The 25,789-nt window shown below is 33.2% G+C and overlaps 1 protein-coding gene across 1 annotated transcript in view; it reads right to left on the bottom strand.

Annotated features, from left to right (window-relative positions):
- LOC129953777 (protein kibra) overlaps positions 1-22,793 on the bottom strand; it is a 48,293-nt gene extending 25,500 nt beyond the window's left edge. Inside the window, exons 1-2 of the mRNA XM_056067235.1 lie at positions 22,313-22,793; positions 16,966-17,520 (exon numbers count right to left, since the gene is read on the bottom strand). Of these exons, the coding sequence (XP_055923210.1) occupies positions 16,966-17,096 (131 nt within the window). The 5' untranslated portion in view covers positions 17,097-17,520; positions 22,313-22,793. The remainder of the gene's footprint in view (positions 1-16,965; positions 17,521-22,312) is intronic.
- Positions 22,794-25,789: the final 2,996 nt, after the last annotated feature.

Genomic DNA, 25,789 nt, shown 5'->3' with positions numbered 1-25,789 from the left:
GCCATTAAGATCATGTGAATTGACAACACTGGACACTTTTTTTTTGTCGAGCTACGTGAAAGACCGCGTTAATGCAGATAAACCTTTAACTCTTGAGCACTTAAAACTAATATTCGTCAAGTTATGGCTGGAGATACCGCCTAATATGTGTCAAAAAGTTGTCGAAAATTACCTCAAAAGAATCGATGCTTGTAACAATTATTTTCATTTACTTCTGAGACAGCAAAATTGATACTTCTGAAAATATGCCCTAAAGTTGTTTAGAATTACTATTTGTATTTAATCAAACGATCAAAGTGAAGTCTTAGCTTTTAGGTCGCATGCTCACTTCCTGCTGTCAGTTGAGAATATGCAAACCTAATTCTTCAATAAAATTACGTCAATATTTGGAAGGCATTTATGGCCTTTTACCAATAAACGTCATCTTAAGGTTGAATAAGCTATTCTCTTCGGGGAAAAAAAAACAATTTGACGAACTAAATTTTTCGTATTAAGGTTAGTTTACACTTATGTTCAAATAGGTGCATTAAATTATCCCCATTACTACTTCCGTTTTACATTTAAAACTGACAACCTAAGACAATTATATTTTATTTTGTTTAAATAAAACAAACAAAAAGAAAAAGAAAGCCCATAGTCAACCTCATTTAAGTAGGTATATTAGGTACCTATATACATTTCCGCCCAATTTTCACATTCCACGTTTGAATTCTTTTGCAAAATCAAAAAAGTCAAAAAAAATCCATATGAAAACAAACAAGAAAAACTTATTGCTGCGTTGTTGAATTTTCCTTTGCCAGCAATCAATGCAATTTTAATCCCCCTTTACATTGCTTGAGTTTTGCTAGGTATATGAAAAAGAAAAACCAGAACTCTAAAGGCGCGACGACGGGTTCGCAATTCGCGTAGCACCAATACCAAGTGTGGGTATACGTAGGTATATTTTAGTTCGCTGTGCATTTTATTTAATTTTTGTTGTAGTAAGGTAAGTAACTTCTGTTGCAAAATACTCAACATTGCCGTATATGTGCAATTTTCTATCTAAGTACGAGTCAAACAGTACGAACAACAAACAACCACGGCATACCTGTCAAATGGGTGTATACGAGCCCCCAAACGAGGTGCACAACTTGACGTCGCTCGTTGTCGTTTGCGCCGTCGTCGTCGTCGTCGTTGCTGTCGACGTTTATGCATTCACTATGATGTCGTTTTATAGTACGTCCGTTCGTCCGATCAACCGTCCAACTGTTGCGTCGCGTCCGTTTGTCGCATCTCTTATATGAGAACGTGAGGGGGACGCGACGAGACGTAGAGAGAATTGGAATGGAATGTTTGATTTCATACCTTGCGGATACAAAAGTTGTATATCTAATCAACTGCAGTATGTGCCTTGCCACATACTTGAATAGTTTCGAGCTCCCCTTTTGCCCTCCCCCTCCCCATGATCACGGGCCCCATAGATACACCGTCATCATCATCGTATATACACATAACTGGAATGGTGGGCTTAAAATGCATAAAGCTGCGCGACTATCATCAAATAGCAATAATGTAAGCTAAGGAACAAGCACCAGCGTGGCAGCAACAGCAAAGTTGAATGGTTGCATTAACTCGTGGGGCGACTCTTACAAAAACAAAAAATGATAGTAAAAAACTCAAGCATGGATCAGCGCAATAGCATTGACAGCATGGGAGAGCAACAATCTCATATCTGCAATATATATATATTACTTCGTTCATGCACACGGTGCTGCTGCTGCAGTGCTGCAGCACTGCACTTCACTTCACTACAGCGTCCCGTACTCTTCTATTGAGTACCTCTGCTTCTGCCACTGCCTCCAAAAAAGTCCTACTCTAATGTCTGCTATAAGTGCAACAACAATAAAATAGTAGAATTCATGCTGCTGCTGCTGCGCTACGGCTAAAGCTAAGCTATATAGTGCTTCTATACCTAATGCCTGTGCCTGCCCGCCTGCCGGTTGTTAATAGTTGATGCACAAGCACATACATACATTTATACTCGTACATATGGAAGAGAAGGTAAGGTAAAATGTTGATGAAGTTGGAGGGAAATCTATGAAACCGGCTAATCACGTTGAAACTGCTGAAAACTTGCCTTAACTTTATACTGGCATAGCTGGCATTCATTTGCAGTGTGCGCAGTTTAATAGTGTGAATGTACCTTTAATTGGTTAATGAGACCTCTCTTTTTCTTTTTTTTCCCAACAAAACAAAAACAACACTGTTAATTTCTAAAAATTATAATAAAAACGTTCAATGTTTTCCTAAAGTTTAAAAATAAAATAATTTAACAGTTCTTAAAATGGGTAAATAGGCTTGTTCTAAAACATGTGTCATTTTTGGAACATAAGCAAACAGAACTAAAATTATAAAAATATAAACACGCCTTTAGTCATATCCTTAAAAATAAACAGCCATTTTGAATTCTCATGTCCAAAGTGACAGATATTAAACGACAAATAAATTAAATGTCAATTTCAAGAATAAGCTCCAACGTTTTATCAAAGTTAAGTTGTTCTTAATTGAATAAGCTTGAAAAATTTTAAAGAACCTAAGAGTTTAACAATTTACTAGTTATCAATTTGCTAAATATTTTACTAAGGATTACCAAAATGTTAAACATTTGCTAACTAGTAAATTGCTAATTGATTTTTATTGACAAACCAGCATCTAAACATGTCTAAAAAGTGACAGTTCGTGTAAATAAACAAAGCAACTCCGCTTAAACGGACCTATTAATTTTAGTCCCCTACTGTTGGCTGAACCATTCCATTCACTGCTCTTATAAGAATAAGTGTAGTGGATTTATCAAATTGCTAAAAGTTAAAGTAGCCATTTCGTGGCTTTAAATTTTACAAATTGTTAACAGTTAGTATGATAATAAAATCGTTTATCATTTTTAGACTAGAAAGTTGCTAAAAATTGATTTACCTATTTACTAAGTCGTTAAAAATATTGAGCCACTAACTTTCTGTCATAAGCGAACAGATCTAAGGTAATGCATTTATCTTTAGTACAAAAATCTCCTTAAAAAGTTATGTTATGTCAGGGAAGACAAATGTCAAATTAAACTAAATAACTACTTAAGGCTTTGTTTAAACTTAATCAATATTAAGTGACGATTTAGATTAAGAAAATGAATGCCCAATGATACATTTGGGAGTTGTTTGAAGTGTTATCTGCCTTTACTCTGATGACTGGTTGTTCTATTGTGGTTTTAGAGAAAAGTTTTGATTTGTGCAGTGTTTTCTTTAAACCCAATAAAGTGACAGTTAATTCATTGAAATCTATCTACTTAGCGTAGAATAGAAATGATTGGGCAAGTTCACACAGCATAAGGGACTTCAATTGCAGTCTTTGAACGCAAATTTTGATTTTGGTTGACAAAGTGTCCTAAACTTAAAACTCTGGACTTTACTTCATTTGCCTCTGCTTGAAATTGATCGTATCAGCTAAAGGAAAATGAATTTCCGTCAAAAGAAGTTCGTTTTGTGATTTGCCATAGATCAATATATAATTTTCATTCCTATTCAAAGGAAACATAGTCAAATATTATCAAATTATGTTCCAAAATTTGTCCGGATTGATTTCAATGATAGCTACATACAACTGGCCCCTTACACGAAACATAAAATGGAATTGTGAGATTTTTCGTGACTTACTTTCCAGTAAGTTTCCATCAAAGTTGCCTTAGTTGGAAGACATTGGCAGCTGGTCAATCAGATACTAGAAACTGGTCTTATGTCAAAGTCCCTTCAATATGACGTTTGAATTTGCCCATTAAATGTGATAACCTCACAAATTGAATGTCAACTGTCAAATTATAGAATCACAAAATAAATCATACAATAATCTTTATTTTGATCCCAGATCAATGTGGCCACATTCAATTAAAATAAAATAAAAAGTTGACTCATTTGATAGTAAGGGAGATTTTTCTTGACTAACTTTCTAGTAAATTTTCCAATAAAGTTACCTTAGTTGGAAGACAATTGTTTGGCAGCTGGTCAATCAGATACTAGAAACTTAGATTATGTCAAAGTCCCCTGTACTGTCTGAACATGCCCATTGACTGTGACAACCTCAAAAATTGAATGTCAACTGTCAAATTATAAAGTGTCACAAAATAAAATAATCTTTATTTTGATCCCAGATCAATGTGGCAACACTCAACTAAAAAAACATAAATTTCAGTCTAAGTAACAAATGATTTTGACGTTTTCACTTAAAGGATTAGCTTTTAATTTAAAAAATCTCCCAAAATATAAGTAAAGCACAAACAAATAAGCATTTACCTTATTTCAACCTTACTCGACTTGATATCTTTTCCACTTGGTATATTCGAAATTTATCCGATCAAAATTTTTCGTCGACGACGGTTGAATAAAATAGTAAAGTAAATCTGCCAATTTGTATTGTTTTTTTAATATTTGTGTATATAAGATAGGTAAAAAAACGTCAATCCTAAAATTATAGGTATATGTATAATAGCTTATTACCAAAGGCAGCATGCAGTAGCACCACTATATCCACCAAAGACCAAAACCAAACAACCTAAAAGCTGTCTTCTCCGAAACTCTCTTCGCATAGTCCAAAATGAAAAAAAAGCCCCTCCGCACCTTATGCGCTTACTTGCTTCTAGCATGGTCAAGCCAAAGCCAAGCAGATAGATACGACGACAACGCAAAACGATCTAAACCAACAACAACAACAAAAACGAATAGTACGAGTACGACAACGAAGACTCAGTCGAATCTACTCACGGTTGATGTCGAAGAACCCGTCAAGACCGCATTCCATTCTCTATTCTTTCTCATTCCCCCATTCACCTTTACTGCCCCACGAATCGTCTCCTATCATCTAATAAAATATCGGACTTCTCTCTTTCTCTATCTATCTCTAGTATCTGGCAACATAGGCATTTTGTTTGTAATTATATGCATTTGTATCTATGCATTCTGACTACTGATGTAATTTAAGTCTTTTTATTTTGTCTTGTCTTCATTATAGAGTGTCTTTCCTTCTATCTCCCTCTCGTTTGCTCTCTCACTATTTCTTCAAAATGAAAGGAAATATAAAATGATAATTCATAGATACTTTACCTATCTATGGATAGATAGGTAGATAGATAGGTATGTATCTTTCCTCTTAATTTATCTATAGATACATTGATAAGTATAGTTTTTTTTTTTAATTTTATTTTGTTGCTAATTATTGCTGACTATTTTATTGGCACAAACAATTTATTGATTTCAATGGAATTTCAGTTGTTAAAAAAAAAAGAATTCTTTTATTTTTCTCTGTGAAAAGATACAAATTGAGATTTTTGTTGTTGTTGAAATTCCATGGTATTTTCTTATTCGATCAGCTCCAGATGGAAAGTAGCACCCGCAGAGGAGTAGGAGTATAGGTAAGTGAGTAGAAAGATTGGAATGAATCTATCTATAGGTAGGTAGGTATAGGTACGTGCCTTAAAGTAAAGAAGACCCAAAACGAACATAAGTTACCTCTTTACGCTCGCTACCTAACCTATACAAAATAATCGTTTTGTTGTTGTTGCTGGGAAATGGCAAGATTGGTCGGTCTTCATTTTTGTTTAAATGGAAGCTGGTTTATCTTTATGGTGGATTCCCGAAATTCCAATGGATGTTGTGATCTTGCTGTATTGTGTGTAGAGGAAGAAGAAGATACAAAAATTCACTAAAAAAGATACTTTTCTGTCTTTTAAATTGATTTTTTTTGTTTCTTTTGGTTTTGAGACTTTTGTGTTGTAGGTAGGTGAATTCCTCGTGTTCGTTAACCATTAACATTTAGGTCTGCAATGGATTAGAATGTTATTATAACTGTTTGATTTTCACCTTTAAGGCATCAGGTAGACAGGTAACCTTATAAAATCTATAAAGTGTGCACGCGCGTTCATAAGTCATTTTGTATATCTACCTGTACAAAAATGCATGATGTAGGTATACCTTTAAAATGTAAATGCTCCGCCAACTCACTGCTACTATACGACCTATCTATACTTTGCGCCATATGCTTTTAGAAAATGCGCGATTAGAAAATGAATTCTTTTGTGCATTTGAAAAATTTATGATACACAGAATTTATTTATGTGTTATCGAAAGGAATTTCTATAATTTCGAGGGCAAACTTTTAGAATGTTCTTATTTGGGAAGATTATTTTATTTATAGACAAAAACTTTATGGGTGTAGGTGGTTTCAACGTTAATTTTTAAAATATAAACTTATTATGTTGAATTTAGAGTGGATTTGATTTCTTTTGGAAATGTCATTGGCATTTAGATGACATTTCTTATGAATTCATGGAATGTCAGAATTTTAAGTTCTTAAGTTTTATATCAGTAGAATAAAGACTTTCCATTTATGGTTGAAGAATATTTTCGAAAGTTCCTTATTTTTTGAAAGAAAAAAAAATTTATTTTGTTTGATTTTATACAATATAATAAATAGCGTAATTCTAGTCTTAGAATCATAAACATTATAAACAGTAAAGTTTTGTTTTATTAGAGGATCAATAAGAAACCTATTTCGACGGGTATTGACATTTCGTTCGCACCAGCAACATTGGGCGGGTTCAGACAACATAAAGGACATCATTTGCAGTCAACTGCTTTCTATGAACGTTGATCAAGTTTTGGTAAAGTGTCAGAAACTTCAAACTCGGAACTTTACTTTACCAACCTCTACTTTCAATTGTTCGTGTAAAATTTACTAACAAAAAAACTTATAATGTAAGCTACAAGTCAATCTCGACTTATTTTAAATAAATATTACTTTTTCCTTTACCAATTTATTAAAAAACCCTTTTACATAAAACATAACATGGGCAGAAAATAAATAAGTCACAGAGTAATAAAGTTCAGTTTTAAATTGAATGAAAAATTATGATTAGCTTTCATATTGACATAAGTGGGATTGACTTGATAGTTATTGAGATTTTCTTTAACTAACTCTCCAATCTACTTTCTAATAAAGTTGCCTTAATTGGAGGGCAAGTTTTTGGCAGCTGGCCAATCAGATACTTAAAACTTGCCTTACTTTTAAGTCCCTTATAACGTGTGAACCTGCCTATTCTTATGTTTTTGATGAAACTGACATTTGATTCTTTAAGACCTGTCATTGAGTTTACTATAATAACCGTTTAGAAAAAAACACAGTTTACAAATTTCAAGCTGTCAAACATTAGGTACTTTTACTTTTCTTGACGTTATGTTTTTGAATAGCGCCTTATTGCGTTAAGTTTTATCTTTATAGTCTAAACGGTGATTTTTTAAGAGCTTGAGAACTATTTAAAAAAAAAAACGCATAAAATTTGCAAAATCTCATCAATTCTTTTTTTGAAACGTTAGATTGGTCCATGAAATTTACTTTTTGAAGATAATTTCATTTAAATGTTGACCGCGGCTGCGTCTTAGGTGGTCCATTCGGAAAGTCAAATTTTGGGTAACTTTTTCGAGCATTTCGGCCGGAATAGCCCGAATTTCTTCGGAAATGTTGTCTTCCAAAGCTGGAATAGTTGCTGGCTTATTTGTGTAGACTTTAGACTTGACTTAGCCCCACAAAAAATAGTCTAAAGGCGTCAAATCGCATGATCTTGGTGGCCAACTTACCGGTCCATTTCTTGAGATGAATTTTTCTCCGAAGTTTTCCCTCAAAATGGCCATAGAATCGCGAGCTGTGTGGCATGTAGCGCCATCTTGTTGAAACCACATGTCAACCAAGTTCAGTTCTTCCATTTTTGGTAACAAAAAGTTTGTTAGCATTGAACGATAGCGATCGCCATTCACCGTAACGTTGCGTCCAACAGCATCTTTGAAAAAATACGGTCCAATGATTCCACCAGCGTACAAACCACACCAAACAGTGCATTTTTCGGGATGCATGGGCAGTTCTTGAACGGCTTCTGGCTGCTCTTCACTCCAAATGCGGCAATTTTGCTTATTTACGTAGCCATTCAACCAGAAACGAGCCTCATCGCTGAACAAAATTTGTCGATAAAAAAGCGGATTTTCTGCCAACTTTTCTAGGGCCCATTCACTGAAAATTCGACGTTGTGGCAGATCGTTCGGCTTCAGTTCTTGCACGAGCTGTATTTTATACGGTTTTACACCAAGATCTTTGCGTAAAATCTTCCATGCGGTCGAATAACACAAACCCAATTGCTGCGAACGGCGATTATGCTCACTTGGTCGATTATGTAGACCATAAATCGGACGTAAAGCGCGAAACACATTTCGAACCGAACACTGATTTTGGTAATAAAATTCAATGATTTGCAAGCGTTGCTCGTTAGGAAGTCTATTCATGATGAAATGTCAAAGCATACTGAGCATTTTTCTCTTTGACACGATGTCTGAAATCCCGCGTGATCTGTCAAATACTAATGCATGAAAACCCTAACCTAAAAAAAATCACCCTTTAGTTAGACGTAAATTATGAGTTTTAGAAATGGAATGAATTGGAAATATTATTTGAATACTTATAGTGTACATGCACAATGTTTGGTTTTAACTTAGGATGTTTATGATAAGTAGTCATCCTATATATATATCCGAAGTACAAATGCATTCTGTTAAAAATGTTAACTCATTCCTTACTTTGTTGAAATTCATCTTCACTTTGTTGGAATTGCCATTCAGACAACAGAGGGCGTGGTTTAAAAAAAAACACGTTGTAAAGACAAATGTAAGATTTGACATTCTTTTTTAACTCATTTTGACCACACTGTCAAAGAAATTGCGCTTATTTTAATGTTGACAGATAATTTTTGAAGTTATGCATAAATTAATAGAAGCCTGCATTAAGAAATTAGTCCAGAAGTACTTAATAGTAATAAATTGGTTAAGTTGTAAACAGGGCATTCTACAATTCTTAGTTTGAATGTTTATAAACGTCAAAAATGTCAGTTTAGATAGCTGGAATTTCATATTCATTGTTTCTAGAAATTAAGAAGTTTACCATATTACTTATATGTAGATCAATTGTCAATTATCCAGGCTGTCAGCTGTCACTTTTGATGAAAGACTTATTGGTCTTGGCGTCCGAAATTAAAAACAACCATAATAACAACTCTTCTCTTCCTCAAGATAGAAGAACAATCAATTCTAGATTTGAATTGAAATTGCTCAAAAGCATTATCGAAACTTTTGGTAAATCCTGATTTGACAGTTAAAATGTCAATCAGTGACAGTCCATGCTGGTTTCAAAGTTTAATGGTGACTTTACTTGATGATGTTTAAAATTCAAAATTCTTCAAAAGGAAATGACAGGCTTTTTTATTTGAATAGTTTATAAATATTCAATCCAACACACACCCGAGAGGATATAAAAAAATATTAAATCAATGGCTTCCAGATTGAAAAAAATCCATGATTTATAGACAAAACCAGATCGAGATTTAGTGCTTGAAAGGTATAACAGGCAGTAGCATAACATGTTACAATTTGATATCTTTTAAGTAGTATAGACAACAAAAGTAATCTTATAACATTTCCTTTGATGCTTAAAAGTTATAAAAATATTCACATCGTTACGCTACAGTAATTTGTTAAACATATCTACATTTTCATATGTGTATCGTTATTTATTTATGTTTTTTTCTTCTTATTATTCATTATAAGCTAGAATTAATTAAAGTCACTAAAGAGAGTGGGAGAGAATTGTACAAAGATTTATATTCTAGCTTATAGGTACTAGTACGAGTATATATGAGGTGTGGGAATGGAATGGTAATTGTCTACGACAGGTAGTTTGAGATTGATAGTGTGGGCGATAATCTGGTGCTGCTGGGACGACGAAAAAATGTGGTTTTATATAAATATTTCTTTTTTTATTTATTGTAAGGTAGTTGTATGTATACAAGATGGTTTTATGTTGTTGTAGTTGTTAGAGAAGTCAAGGTTTCATTTTAAATTCCATTGCAGAAGTTAACTAATGGTGCGTGATGACGTGGAAATTTTGTTTGTTGGAGTTGGTGTAGGCATAGTTTTAATTAAGAAGTTAACGATAGAAGGTATAGAAGTAGTCTGACTCAGTTCATTAAATTTCTGAAGTTATTTTGTGCAAATAACGATGTTTTCTTAACCAGCAGTTTGTATTTCATAAGCATGAATTTCTGGTTAAGTGGCGCCCGGGAAAATATTTATTGATGACTTTAGTGAGTTTATTTGGACATTATATTGTTAGCGACAGTTTTTTCTTAGGTTAAATTCACTTTGAACATTGTGGAATATTGCGAGAAGCTATAGCCCGGGCGCCATTTAACTTCAAATTCAAGTTGTCGCTTTTCTAACAGATGCGAAATTAATTTTGTAGTTGAATTTAAAGTCCCGTTACTTTTACTGGTGTTTTGCGCTGCCAATTCAACGTAAATTAAGGACAAATGTATATCATAAAAGGTGGGTGCCCAATAATTCAACTGATAATTCACTCAATGCACGATTTTCTCGTCTTTTTTTGCAGCTAGCTGTCAACAAATTGACATTTGTTTCGTAAAATTTAGTTTATGTAAAGACGGCTTATTTAAAAAAGAACGCATTAAAGAAGATCAATTGTCTTATAAAAATAAAATAAATTGTCCGTTGAGAACTAGGGCCTAGTGACTTAAAACTCTCAACCATTCCTGTGTGCGAGTAATGTTGTCAGGAATGGGGGGACCTAGAGTTTATATGCCGAATTCGAACGGCTAATTTGAGAAAGCACTTTTTCATGACAAGAGCTACTCTTGGAGAATTTGTCAATTCCTCGCAAGAGGCAGTACCCGTGAAAAGCCTTTAGATGGCATGGGCAGGGATCGAACACAAGACCTCTCGCATGGACAATCCAACGCACTAACCATCTTGCCACGGGTAAGACAATTGTCTTATGGCAACCATACATTTCAGTTTCAAGATTAATTCTCCATATGAATCTCTCATATGGACAATAAATACCAAAAATCTAAATTATTGTTGGAAGATCCATAAATACACATGAGTTTAGAGGTATGAAAAGTATAATCAAAATAGAAAAGGAGAATTTTCTGGAATTTAAATTTCCATAGAAGAAACAAAAATGTCTATAAATAAATTTCATAAATTGCGATCCTCAGTAGAAAAGAAAGAAAGAAAATTTCATTACAAAAGACAAATTAAAAAGGTGCGTTTGCAATACAATTGTGAGCACTTCATCTTTAGGTCAGTTTTAACTTATGTCACCTGTCAAATTTAAAATTTCGGCAAAGGGTGCATTCACTACGTAGTGAAGTCATTCTGATTGGCTACGATGACATAGTGCGTTTTTGCATTCACAAAGCTAGTGAAATTTTGACAACGTAGACACTACACTTATCAATGCGGTCACTGTCACAGTGAGAAAGTGATTATTCATTCAAAAAGTATTTCTCTGGAGCAGAGAGCGTTTTAAATTCATTAGAAAATACTTAAACTTCTACAGATTATCAATATTTATAAATAGAATTGTGAACACTTCATCTTTAGGTCAGTTTTGACTTATGTCACCTGTCAAATTTAAAATTTTAGCAATGTCATTGATAAAGTGACTGTTCATTCAAAATGTATTTCTCTGGAGCAGAGAGCGTTTCAAATTCATTAGAAAATACTACAAAAATACTAAAACTCCTACAGACTAAATATATCAGGATGTTGAAAAAGTCCTGAGTATATAGGTGATTTGACTTAAACCAACATTTAAAGTGTCGCGTTGGCCTTCTAGTTATATACCCTTTAATCCTTCCAACAGAAAAATTTGGAACATATGTATGTTGAGTCAATTCAAGTAAGTTACAATGCTTGACATCCAGTTACACTAACATACTTTTCAACAAGCTTTTTGATTCGCTAGATGTCAGCTTCACAAAGTGCGGTTGGTTCCATTTTATAATTGCAAAGATCTGTCAAAAAATTGTGATATTTCAAATTTCTTAAAGACTTTAACTTTTCTTAGTGACTCGTTAATTTTTTGACACTTCATTTGACAGTTACAAATTTCTATAAGATTACTCTTTTGACACTTCATTGTTTGTTTTTTAAGAGTGTTGATGAACTAAATCCATATGAAAACAATAAAATCATAAAAATGATTAATTGCCAATGAATGCACACATAATGTACACAACCAAGGTGATATTGTTTTAATTTTATGCATAAATTTAATTCTTTCAATTATTTATAATTCCACCCAGTATAGAGATATGTACATAAATATGTACATATGAATAATATAAAACTTGTTTCAGTTGGAAGACCATAAAATATTGTTGACGAATGCTTAGGAATGCCTATAGCTTGCGTTTCAGGGCAGTCAGCGAGCATACAAATTGTGGAAGAGGTGGAATGCGGCAATAACGAGCTGCAAATTCCTTACACACCCAATAATAAATGATTATTTAATACTCTCAGACAATACATCGTAAAGCTTTAAATACGAAAACAACAAAAACAAAAATAATAGAAGCATCCATATTGCCATTGTATATATCATATATTTTACACACCCCTTACACTACCACCTAGCGACCGACGCGCCACCATCAGCCAGCAACAACTAACTACAGCACCAAACAAAAATGGTACAACGCTGCTAAGTACATACAACATGAGCTGCGCACCGCACTGTTTATTTCAAAAGTTTCAACGCATGGCTTCTCCATTTGACTCTTAAGTCTCAACATCGTGCCCCCAGAGCCTAGAGTCCCATCAGCTCAGCGCCCAGAGCCCAGAGTAGTTGCTGCTAGTGCCAGTGCCAGTAGTGGTGTATTTTCAAGTGAAATAATACAACATAGCGCACAGGGTGAGGCGGCATAGGGTGAAGGCGGAGTGACGAACCGTGAAAGGATAGATGTCTGACATGGCGGGCGCTGTTGCTGCTGCCAATGCTGCTGCTGCTGCCACTGCTGGTGCTTGTTGAAACTTATATTGGAGGAGCTGCTGGGGATCAGTTGAAGGGGTTGTGGTGGGACGGACGGGTCAGATAGAGATATCTAATGAGCGCGTTTACGGTTGTGTATACTTAAGCGAACGTTTAAATTCCAATGCGATGATTAACAGTCCAAGTATAGAGATAATAAACACTCTCTGTGTATACTGCCTGTAAGCTGTTAGCTGTGGGCTGTGTTCGGCAAGGCAATTTCGAGCGATGGTTGGTTCTGTGCTGCGCTGCGCTATTTCTTTACTTTTTTTTTTAAATTTAAGTTGGATTGCTATTTGCTTGTGATTTTGTTTTTGTTGGCATTTTATTAGTGTGGTGTTGTGAATGTTTCCACTTGTAATTGACCATGTAAATGGTATTACCAGATTCGACAGTCACTTTGGTAATAATATGTAAATGTAATATCTGCAGGACTTATACCAAAACTGCTACCTAACTGTAATCAAGAATAAAGGTAACAAGCGAAATCCTCTAACTTAGTTTTGTTATTGAGGTGAGCATAAAACAGTTTTATCAAATGGTGGTGAGAAACAATTTGCATCGCAAAATATTACATTCTTTCCAATAGGCTGTTTATAAAATCCTGGAATGACATTGGGCAGGCTCAGACAACATAATGGCTGAATCACAAATACGCTTCAGCTTCGGCTTCGTCTACGTTACGGTGGCCTTGCTTCGAGGTAGCTTTGAATGCCATTTCTATTATTTCATCCCTCCAAAGAGCAAATAGTTTGTTTGTTGACATTTTTTTTTTACAGCTGTTGAGCTGTCAGGCAAAGCAATTGTTCAGATAATTAAACTAGAGCTTCCGTTTGGAGTCACATTACGTTCTTTTCCTTACGATTGTCAAACGGAACTCGAAGTCGAAGTTCCATTGTGATAGCATGCATTGAATTCCTATGGCTGAACTCGTAAACGTCAGGCAAAGCCGAAGCTAAAGCGTGTTTGTGTTTCAGCCATAAAGGACTTCATTTGAAGTCAACTGCAATCTTTGAATGCAAATTTTGACCAAGATTTAGATTTTCAAGCGTCATAAACTTTTAAATCGGAAATTTACTTCATTAGCTTTCAGTTGATTGTTCAAAAACTACATCTAACATAATTGTCTACAAAACGCTCCTCAGCCAAGCTACAATTCCATCTCGGCTTGTATTTTGAAGAAATATTACTTATTACTTTTCGAATTTGACAATAAACTCTTTAACACTAACCATTGAATGGAATTCTTAATAAAATTAATGAATAACACAGTAAGCAGCTTTAAGTTGAATGAAATATAGGATCAGCTGTCATTTTGACATAAGCAGACTTGGCTTGATAGTTAGGACAATTTTTCTTGGCTAACTTTTCAGTCAACTTTCTAAAGTTGCCTTAATTCAGATGCTAAAAACTTGCCTTAGTTTCAAGTCCCTTATGTCATCTCAACCTGTCCATTGTTTCATAGAAACGTCAAAAAGGTGAACTATAATAGTTAAGCAACTGTCAAAACGAAACTATTGATCTAGAAAACATAAAGACTTTAAAATTAGCTGAAAATGAAATGCTGGAATGCAAGGGTTAAAAATGGTTCGTATAATGGCTTACTTACTGAACTCAATCCAATTTCAAAACCAAACTAAGTAATCGTTAAGTCATTTTTGTCAAAATTTGTCGTTCATAAATACTATATTACTTCTTAATTCATAAAGATTGCAGAAACAATATGACATAATTTCCAATTGTTATGTAAGGCGTATAAGTAAACGTACGAATACAAAGAATCTCAATACGAGTGAACATAATGGAGTCTAGCTCCATTTCGTTCAATTTTTCTCAGATTCGTTAACTTAAGCAAGAGCGATTCAGTTGCTCGCCGCATAAGTAAAATCTGACATGTAGATACGTGAGCAAAATTGTATTATGGCTATCCGCTGTATGCCTATTATAGTTGGGACTTTAGTTTCACTAAATTTAACGAAACTTTTGCAAAGGGCTGTAGGAAACAATATATAAGAATAGGATTAAAGAAAATAACAGGGTTACATGACGTAACGTGTGCCCCGCTTAATTACAACTTTAAAACTGAACTTAATATACAAATTTTAAGCATCATAGAATTTATGAAATAATTTGTAATATTTGATTATATTTCATTTATGGATTCCATTTTTGAGATTTCCAGATTCGTTAAGTTATAAATAAATAAATAAGGTGGTGCAACAGTCCGTAGAGAACCAGGGCCTAGTGACTTACAACCCTCAACCACTTGTGTGTGCGAGTAATTGCAGGTGTGGAGAGGACCTGTAGTTTATATGCCGAATCCAATCAACTAATTTAAGAATGCACTTTTTCATGACAAGAATTACTCTTGGAGAATTTGTCAATTCCTCGCATAAGACTTTAGGTGGCACAGTCAGGGATCGAACCCAAGACCTCTCGCATGATAGTCCAACGCACTAACCATCACGCCACGGGTACTGACTCGTTAAGTTTCTTGTACTTAAATAGTGCGCAATTGAACTGTCAAAATATTTAAACTTGTGTAAATTTGAGTAATCGTAGAATTTGGTTGCATTTAATGAAACTCGCTCTTGCAGAAATTGGCTAAAGACTTAAAAAAAACTTTCTTAAGTCCTCCTTTTTAATTAGGGTAGTGGAATACAGGCTTTATTTAAAATACCGTAAAATCTCAAAAGCAAAGAAATACATGGTTTAAATTAAAGGGAAACAAAACATATAGGTATAAGTCAAAGTATTTTGAAACTTAATACCGTCTATTGATCTTGCTTCTTTTTAAGAACAAAAGAAAAGCTAATGACATACCTATAGGGTTCTTTCGAGGTTTCTCAAATTTCATTTAGGTACCTATACCTACTACAAACACAAAACCTATCTACCTTCCAATGTTTCCGGCACATTCCACTTAATTCTCTGAATAATCCCATCAAAACCAACAGTAAGGCTATTAAAATGCCTTTCTTAACGCCCAGCTCAACTCTGAATCTCAAAACTAATACAAAAAAAAAATCCAGAGTTTAAAGTTCAAAACTCAACAATAACATTCCAAACAAATACAAAAATGCAACTAACAACTGAACGAGGAAAAAAATCCCCACTTGGTTGGTTGTATCAACAAAAATAAATGAAGCCAACACAAAATCAAAAATCAAAAAACAAAAAAAAAACCTAAACTCAATCAATCCCTTCAAAAATTCCTTTGATAAAGAAAAATAAATAATTATAATAAAAACACGACAGATGCGGAATGCTGGCTTTTATATTCAATCCAATTCACCACCAGACATATACACAAATACATCTATACAACACAGACTTCAATTAACTTTCAAGGTAACCCCTCTCTCATACAAATTTGATTCGGGTTTAATTTGAAGCAAAGCTATATATATAAAATAAAATAAGCAACATCTGGCAATGCCCTGTTGGAATGCGGTCCGTAGCCCCCATAGTTTATGTCGAAAATTGTTTTCTTCTATCTCACTCTGTGTTATGGCAAATGTAATGTCTACCCCTTTCAATCTCTCTTATTTCAATTTATAAACATTTCACTGATTTCTTCCCATAAACATGTTGATAACAAAAACAGTGCACATAATTTTTGTTTGTGTGTTGTTTTCTTCTTTTCGAGTTCGTGGAGAGCCGACACAACGCGACGAGACGAGGGGATAAATTATCATTTTTGATTTTTCTTTTTTACGTTTTGTTTATCATAAATTCGGTTATCAATTATTCATGTCTCGTTGGGAGGAGAGGAAAATAAATTATATATAAATTTTTTGTTGTTTTTAGGTGGGTAACGGATTGGAATGTTGTGATTTTGGTGAAGTGTGGTGAGGAGTTGAAAGGTGGATTAAACGTCAAAATGACACAAAACAAAAACCTAAATTATGTTCACAATAACACAATAAACAAAACATAATCCGCTTTTAACGGTAAAATTTAACCTTAAAAAATTGATGATGAAGAAATAAAAGCAAAGAAAAGAAAACTACATACCGATCGCGTGGATCCAGCCATGTTGTCTTCTTAGTATTGTGGTCAATATAGTAAATTTTTCCATCATAATCCTTAGCAACATCCCAACCATCTGGCAGTGGAAATTCACCATGATTGTGTATTTTTGGCATAATTTCGCTCGGAATTCGAACAGCAAAAACAAATTAAGAATTTCCTACGAATTTTTCTCGTCCGTCGTTTTCGTAGTTGTCGTTGTCGTTGTCGGCGTCAGCTTCAGCGTCGTCGTCGTTTTAATGGCGGCAGGCAGAGAGGCAGCGACAGCGGCAGTTTGATTTCTTTTTGTCGAATTCACTGTTTTTTTTTTTTCTTAATTTTATTTTGTAGATTTTAGGATTTTTCTTTAATTATTTTTTTTGGGAAATTAATTCACACGATCGTAACGGCGTACACGCGTTCTTTACTCGATGGAATTGAATTTTTATCCATGAGTTTGAGTTTCATATTCATTTGCGGTTCAATATTAGATAAGTTGCAGTCACGATTGCAATTTTGTGTTTTTGGTTTTTTTTTTACGATTTTGTTTTTCAAATGTATCTAGAAACAAGAAAAAAGTATAATTTAATATTTATTGTTTAGAAAAATGGTTAAAGGAGTTTTATTTTTTGGAAGGACATCTGCACGTATCTCTATTGTTATATACCATCTTTTAAATCGTACTACGTTCTAGGAACATTTTGTAATGTTGCAAGGAAAGACAATTATTTATGAATTCCATGTTGGGAAATTCCTTAGAGTAAAATACGAATAAACATCACAAAACACAGCCAGCATGTTTGATCTACCTCTCTCCTTTCCCCTCACATCTTTAATAATTTGTTGTTGCAGTTTTTCTTTTTTATGGGGGAAGTTGTTATAAAGAAAAGAATAACAACAACAAAACTGCACAAAAATGTACCTAACCTAGGTACAATTTAATTGGAATGAAGTCGTGTTGTTTTTGTTGTTTGTTATGTTTTGTTTTTTGTTCTTTTGTTCAATCAATATCAACGACAACAACAACAAAAATAAAAATATAAAGAAAATTTATCAGCCTTCATGATGGCGATTAGGTTGTGTTGTTTTTGTTGTTGTTGTTGGTTTTCTGCTCTCATCTCATTCACTCTTTTGATCTTAAATGAATGACAAATATCCCGTTCCCGTGTACGCAGGCAGCACATTCCGATCTACAACAACAAAAATACCAACAGCATTGTATACAAATCAGAAAGATATAACAAGCGAGAGAGAGAGAAAGAATGAGTTTTTCTTTTGAAATAAAAAGAGATGGAGGAGTTATACCTATATGAGTGATCTTATTCGTAATCGGAATACAATGAACGTCAACGATGGCAATGGAAATGAAAATTCAAACGCAAAATAAAAATAAAACGCAAGGAAAAATTATTTAAGAAAATTTAAAATGTATAGGTACACATATTATGAACGCTTTAAGGGTGGAAACATATGGCAAAGTAAAATAATTTAAATAGGAACAAAGTGGTTGTTGGTTTTTTTTTGAAAGAAAATTGTTGGTAGATAAGTTTAACGTCAAATTCTTGTTTTTCAATAAGTGGAAATATTTTTGATATTTTGTTGTCTGTTTGGTCTGTTGGTCTGAGTGCTTATTCTTACAAACAATATCCTTTAAAATTCTTCTAATATCATTGAAGACTTGAGTTGTTTTTAAGGAATTTTCTCATCAGATCACGTACTTATTTATATACTCTTAACGCAGTCATGTATGTTTTCAAACGCGTCAAAATATTGGCAATTTATATTTTTAAAGGTCCAGAAAGACAGAATGCCTTTAGAGAATATGATTTTCAAAGTAATTTATGTTATTTCAAGTGAAAAAGCGATGTTAAGTATCATAAAATGCTCCTAAGACATACAAATTTTGTAAAGTCTTATTTCGTTAACTTTGGCTTTATAACGTAATCATTTCACTTATTATACCTAATTATTAAACAAATTGCGAGGGATATGATTTGGAAGAAGAACCCCAGTTTTAAATATCTGCGCATTGAATTTATTTATCCTAGTAAAATATACCACATTCATGTAGTGCGGCTAAAAAAAGAATCTCAATACTTAATATTTTGTCTGATATTAGGCTGAAAGACGTGGCATGATGGTTAGTGCGTTGGTCTGTCATGTGAGATCTTGAGTTCGATCCCTGCCTCTTACGAGGAATTGACAAATTCTCCAAGAGTAATTCTTGGCATGAAAAGGTGCTTTCTCAATTAAGACGTTCGGATTCGGCATTATAAACTGTAGGTCCCCTCCATCCCTGCAAATACTAGCACACAGGAGTGGTTGAGAGTTGTAAGTCACTAGGCCCTGGTTCATTACGGTTCATTACGCCGCCTAATTTATTTGAAAGGCTAACTATGAGAACAATTTAACAAGAAACTTATACTACCAAAACGCTACAAATAATGTAACTCATGTAAATGCTACATAATAAATCATGCACATGAAATGTTGTTTGAGAAATCTGTCAGCTGTCAGTTTATTCCATTTTTTTAAAGTAATTAGAATGACTTTTGTTTTTAAATTGGTCTTAAGCATAACAAAAACCTAACCTAGCACTTTGTTTCTTGTTGAGTTATTTTTTTTAAATGTTTAACCACTTCTACAATAAAATTGTATAGTAATTTTGTTTAAGGAATATTTTGGTTTAAGTTCATAAAGACTGAAATGAAGTAATGAAGCAAATGATACTAAATAAATAAATTAGGTGGCGCAACAGTCCATGAAGAACCAACGGCCTAGTGACTTACAACTCTCAACCATTCCTGTGTGCGAGTACTGTTGTCAGAGATGGAAGGGACCTACAGTTTATGTGCCGAATTCGAACGACTAATTTGAGAAAGAACTTTTCATGACAGGAATTACTCTTGGAGGATTTGTCAATTCCTCCCAAGAGGCAGTAAAAGAAAAGAAAAACGTAAATAAACAAGCTTTTGTTCAGCACATTTTTTTAAAGGAATATCTGAAAAAACGTCCAAAAACGTCTTATTCGTCAATTGTGACATTTATTTGAAAATGCTTACCATTTTTTTGTGAAAACCCTAAATATAGTAGAACAAATGTTAAAACTTGGTAATGAATAAATCTATTCCTTTGATATGAATGCCTCTGGCAGTTCCAGAGTTCTTTCAATTTAACTCCTTTTTATGAATTTCAAGACCTTGGAATAAATAGCAAAGAACAAAATCTTATTCGTCTAATCAATATTTTTCGATATGTTGACGATAATATATTTGACAGAACTTAATGTCAATCTTAGAAATTTGACAGTTTTAGAGATTCTCATCTATGTTTTCTTTGTTTATTTTTTCCACAAGTTATATAAACTCCGTTTGTTTACTTCTCGAGATATTTTATATCTGTAAACTCTAAACCAGAGTTCTGTCAAAGTTTATATTAAAAAATTAAATTTGCACCAATATTGATTGGGGAAACCGAGTTTACCTATATTATTATAGGTTCGTTTAGTAATACAGAGCTATGTAAATGAGAAAAAAAGGAGTTTTAAAACACAATCTTTGGATACAAATTTTGTTAATTCAAGTCTTCGAGTAGACTTTTAGAAGTATCGACTATTTAAGGAGAGATAATTTAGTTATTGAATTAGAATTACCAAATGTAAAATATTTTTCTTCTTAAGTACACTAGTACCAACAACTGCTTCAAAATAAAGTTTTCAAGATGGAATTTATTTTTTAAGAATGTACGTATCTTGAGACAAGATCAAAATAAATACCTTAACTAAGCTTAACTCCTCATTTATTGTCAACTAATGGTTTCCGGAATTTTATTTTTTTTTTTTTCATTTTATCAAAAAAAAAACAAAACAAAAAAAAATATCTAATCAAACAAAAATATTTTGTTTAATTTGAAATCTGGCAGCACCACACACATTCTCTACATCGTCGTTCCTTTCGTGTCGCATCGCCCCTTTTCCACAAAGTGCGTGATCAGTCGCTCGGGTGGATCGACCACATTGCACACATACTCCTTCACAAACATCAAATCTATCTATATGTATATGCACGTATTCTTTATAAAATACACAATTTTTGTATGTTATGATGGTATTTGTGCACATTCCAAATGTACGTATGTCGTAAAAATAATACAACAACAACAAAAATGAAAAAAATTGAGAAGCAACAGCAAGAGAATGTATGTTCGCTTGTATATTATGCCGCGCGCAAGAAAATTCCATTGGACAACAACAATTTTTACTATAAGAACGATCGGTCGGTCGAATTCGAATCGCCTCGGCTCGGCTCGATCTTTGAGTTCAGCAGCGCAACACGATCGCTAGCGCTAACGCTAACGCTAACTCTAGCTAGCTAGCTACGACGATGAATATTTTTTCCACTCCTTTCATTGCCCTCTGTCTCTCGTCTCCCCGTTATCCCCGTCCTCATCGCGTCTTCGTTGTAGTCCCCTCTGTTCCCCTACCCCTCCCCAACCTCCTCTTCCTAGCCAAACTGAAGTATCAGTATCTATTCTACAATTTTTTCTGGTTTGTCAGAGATATTTTTATTGTATACATAGAGATACGCGCAGCGCAGATGTATCTATGTTGCTAGGTTGTTTTGTGTATAAAAGCAACATTATATGTAGTTATCCAGTAGTTGAAATAAAATCACTAAATTAATCTTAATTATCATCATCAACATAAACATAAGTAAGATATAAATTGTATAATAATATAACTCGATCAAAAAAATAATATGATCAACCATTAGGTATATATACATCTCAACAATGTTCCTTATTATTGAAAATGTTGCAAGTGATCCAAAAAATTGATTTTGATCACGATCATCGAAAGTAATCCATTTGCTTTTTTTTTTGTTTTTCTTTTTTGTCTTCGTTTATTTAAAACTTTTCTTCAAGCAGCGAAATTCTTTTTTTGTTTATTTTATAAGAGTATAAAATTTGTTTCACCAAAAAATGTATAAAATTTTTAATTTTCTACTCAATTTACACACAAAGTTTATATACACACTCGCACACTTGAAACACTTTTTGGTGCACACAAATGTAGGAAAAAAAAACACCCATTTGAGTGTTGGTGTGACACAATAATTTTCACTTGAAATTCCAATCTAGTTAAGTATACAACTTTTTTTCTTTTAACTTTTTGTTAACTTGTTGTAATTAATCTTTTTTTTTTCATTTAAATATTTTGCATCTATGTAGAATGTAGCTGAGTAGATACTTTTAGTTGCATTGCAGTAAGTTGTACACCTTTTTTTTTGCTTTATTTAAACTATTAACTTAAAAAAACAACAAAAATTAAACTAATTTTATGTTAAATTATTACATTTTTATGCTGATGAGGCGAAAAACTGATGACTGTTGATTGTCTGGTTCTCTGGTGTGGTGTTGCAGTGTTGATTAGTTTTTGATTTCTTATTTATAAGTGTAATATCCAAAAAACGTTGTTGCAAACAAAATTCGATGATTTAAAATGAAATTTTATATTAATTTGTTATAAAGTTGAGCTGATTATGAGATGAAGATACAGTTTTAATCCCGCGCGGCGGCGGTGGCGGTAGCGGTGGCTGCGACGCAAACGGCGGAGTACGAGTTAAACGAGACGAATACGTAAACGGCGAACATAATTGTGCTATTCACCACAATTTTAATTTTATTTTAACCATTCACTTGATGACTCTTAGGAGCAACAGCAACAAAAATTTAATTTATGAAACTAAAAAAAGGAAACTCTCAACATCAACGGACGAACGAACCTATTCCGCTTCTTAACTTGCTCGCTAATCATGGACTAATAAATTCGTTGGATTCGATTCGACGGCTGCAACTCTGTGCCTCTCAATCGTAACGTTGTATTATCATAGATACACATTTCTACACACACTTGTAAGCAATAAAATGTTGATAGAGTGCAGAAAATGTTTAGATTCAAAAAATGTTGCAAAGACATTTTTGAATTGCTTAGCTAATCTTCGAACCTTATGGTGTGCTCAAACTGGTGTGGTTTGTGTGTGGGGTTTGCAGCAATTTGAGCAATTAATGATTTGTTTGTTGGATGTTGCAGGAGTTTATTTTATGTTTATTGACTTGTGGTTTGAAGGCTGTTTTTGGTTAAAATTAATTTTTTGGTCAATGCGGGTTTCCTCTTTAGTTTTTAAGAAAAATTTTGCCTAAAACAACTGACCCCCCATTGTATACTAAATTTAAAAACGATCAAAACTTGACTTCTTAAGACATTGTGTGTAGAATTATTTTGTGTATGCCCTTTTCTTAAATGGGAACAATTCTAGGGTTTAAAATGTCTGAGGCTATTGGGACGTATGAGTACTAATTTCTTAATAACTTTTATTTGAACGAATTTACAAAGTTTTATTACGAATTATTTAAACTTCCCATAGAAAGTTATTCCAATCGTCCCGATTTGTTGAATTGAAAATTTTGACTTTTCTCGACGTTTTAAGGTCTCTGAAGTCTAAACAAAAGATTTTTTGATATGTTTTTGTAGAAGCTTTTTTCGTTGTCAATATCTAAGAAAAGAAGTAGAGATATCGACTTTAAATATATTTTGTTATTATAATGCAAAAATATGCAGAAAGAACTCTAAAAAAAATTAAGTAGGTGGTTTTTTTACCATAGAAATTCAAAAAATTGAAAATTAAATATCATTAACAATTTTTTTTAAATCAACAACACTAAATAAAAAGGCTGGGATGCGACCCACACTGATAACTACCCATCGCGTCTGTCGATTTGTCTTGCTCAAGACTTTGTAGGTTTTCATGTTTTGTTAAAAAAGTTGTCGCTTGAAATATTTTTCAAAATTTTAAAATTACCAACAATATTATTCATATATAAAAATAGATTAGTTTGAGAATCTAGTTTTGTTAAATATATTTTAAGTCGAAAAGTAATTTTTACCAATTTAAGAAGCATCTCTTAAATTTGTACCAAACCGAACATCAATTTTTACCAAAATTTGCGTACTATTTTTTAATAGATTTTATATTTTGTATGAAAAAAACGGACTGTTGGACTTTTATAAAAAAATACTGAATACCGAATTTTCTGAGAAATAAAAAAAGTTTGAAGACAATATTTTTAATTTTTAGAAAGCTATTTGAGTCGAAAATAAATATTTACCAAGTTTTAGTATTTTTTTTGGCTTTTATTTTTTTGTAAGAAAACTACCAATTAGATTTTTCTCAAAAATTTACTGAATGTTGACAACAATATTTCTTATAAGATAAAATTAGTTTGAAGTCAATATATTGAAGTTTGGAAAATATATTTACGTCGAAAACCAATTCTTACCAACTTTTGTTAATTTTTCTTTAGGTTTTTACTTTTTTTGAAAAAAATCTGTCTCAAAATTGTTCTTAACGTTGGAAACATTATTTCTTATAAGTGAAAATAAGTTGGAAGTTGGATTCGAAATTCAATTTTTACCAACTTTGAGTAATGTTTTTTTTTTAGGTTTTTATTTTTTATAAATAAAAACCGTGGATTTGAGAAAAATCTCAAAATTTTACCAGATGTTAAAAGAGTTATTTTTCGTTGCACAAAATTGTTTTGGAGAATTTGAATTTTTTTTCAGTTTTTTTTTTGGTTTATAAAAAACCGTTTATAAGTTTTTTGAATTCGTAAAAAAAATTGAACTCGAGATTTTAATCAAATATTATATTACGATGGTAGAGAAGTTGAAATAAGTGGGTCCTACGATTCCGTCCGGTTTGTCCCGTCTGTTTGTACACGCTCCTACAGCCTAAACCATTCGGTCGATTGAGTTCAAATTTGGAAGTTAAGGTTTTGAGGAGGTGTCGGTGTACATTGATTTTGAATTCCTGAACATTGCAATGATAGGGAAAGATAGAGCTTGGTAATGCGTTCCACATTCGCGTAGTGCGACTAAAAAATGAATCTTTGTACTTCATAATACGGTCGAAGCTGGGCTCAAGGGTAAACTAATGTGCATTCCTTAAAGCGCGGGTATTGTTTAAGGGGAGGAATGAAACTGGCTATTTCACTAAAACGGTAAAAAAGCGTGATCATGTCACCGATCAATTTAAAAGCTCGTCTTTGAATGCTGTCCAAGACACTTAAATAAATTACTGGAGCACCAGTCCAAAATGAGAGTTATAGATAGATAGATAGAAAAGTTCTTTTTTTTTTTTAATTTTCTTATAAGTACAATATTTTATAATAAAAGATGTACAAAGCATGGCTTTATAAGCCGTCTGCCGGGAGTTATATTCAAGTTTCGGACTTATATAGGTTTTGTAGATTGTAGCCAGATAAGACGGAGAGAAAAATGTGTTGCATCGTCTCAAAAAACCTAGATATCTTGCGGGATTTTTGGCGACATCGCGTATGTGATCGCTCCACAAAAGGTGGTTGATGATGCGTATTAGTTTCGTTGATGCAAGTGCCACTCATAGATAGTGGCAAAGAGGGTTTTCAACGATACAAGACAGCATTAAATTCCACACGGTTTTTCTTTCCTCATTGTGTGTAGGTCGAAATTTAATGAGCTAATCATATTTTGCCGTTACAATTCCACATTCGAAAAAGAGGGTTGTGAGTCTGGAAAGGAATATGAAAAGCTAAGAGTGCTTTCGTCAACGAAACAATGTATTGCATTAGAAGTGGCTGACAGGAGATCATTTATGAAAATGAGGAAGTAGTTCGGAGACAAAACAGAGCCCTGGGGCACACCTGCATTTATTTAATGAGTTTCAGACTAGAATCCGTCTAAAACAACTTGAATTGAGCGGTTCAAAAGAAAATTTCTAATCCAACGAAGAAG

Source organism: Eupeodes corollae, chromosome 1 (genome assembly GCF_945859685.1).
Source record: "Eupeodes corollae chromosome 1, idEupCoro1.1, whole genome shotgun sequence".
Classification (NCBI taxonomy): Eukaryota; Metazoa; Arthropoda; class Insecta; order Diptera; family Syrphidae; genus Eupeodes; species Eupeodes corollae.
This window is presented reverse-complemented; position numbering and strand designations above follow the sequence as displayed.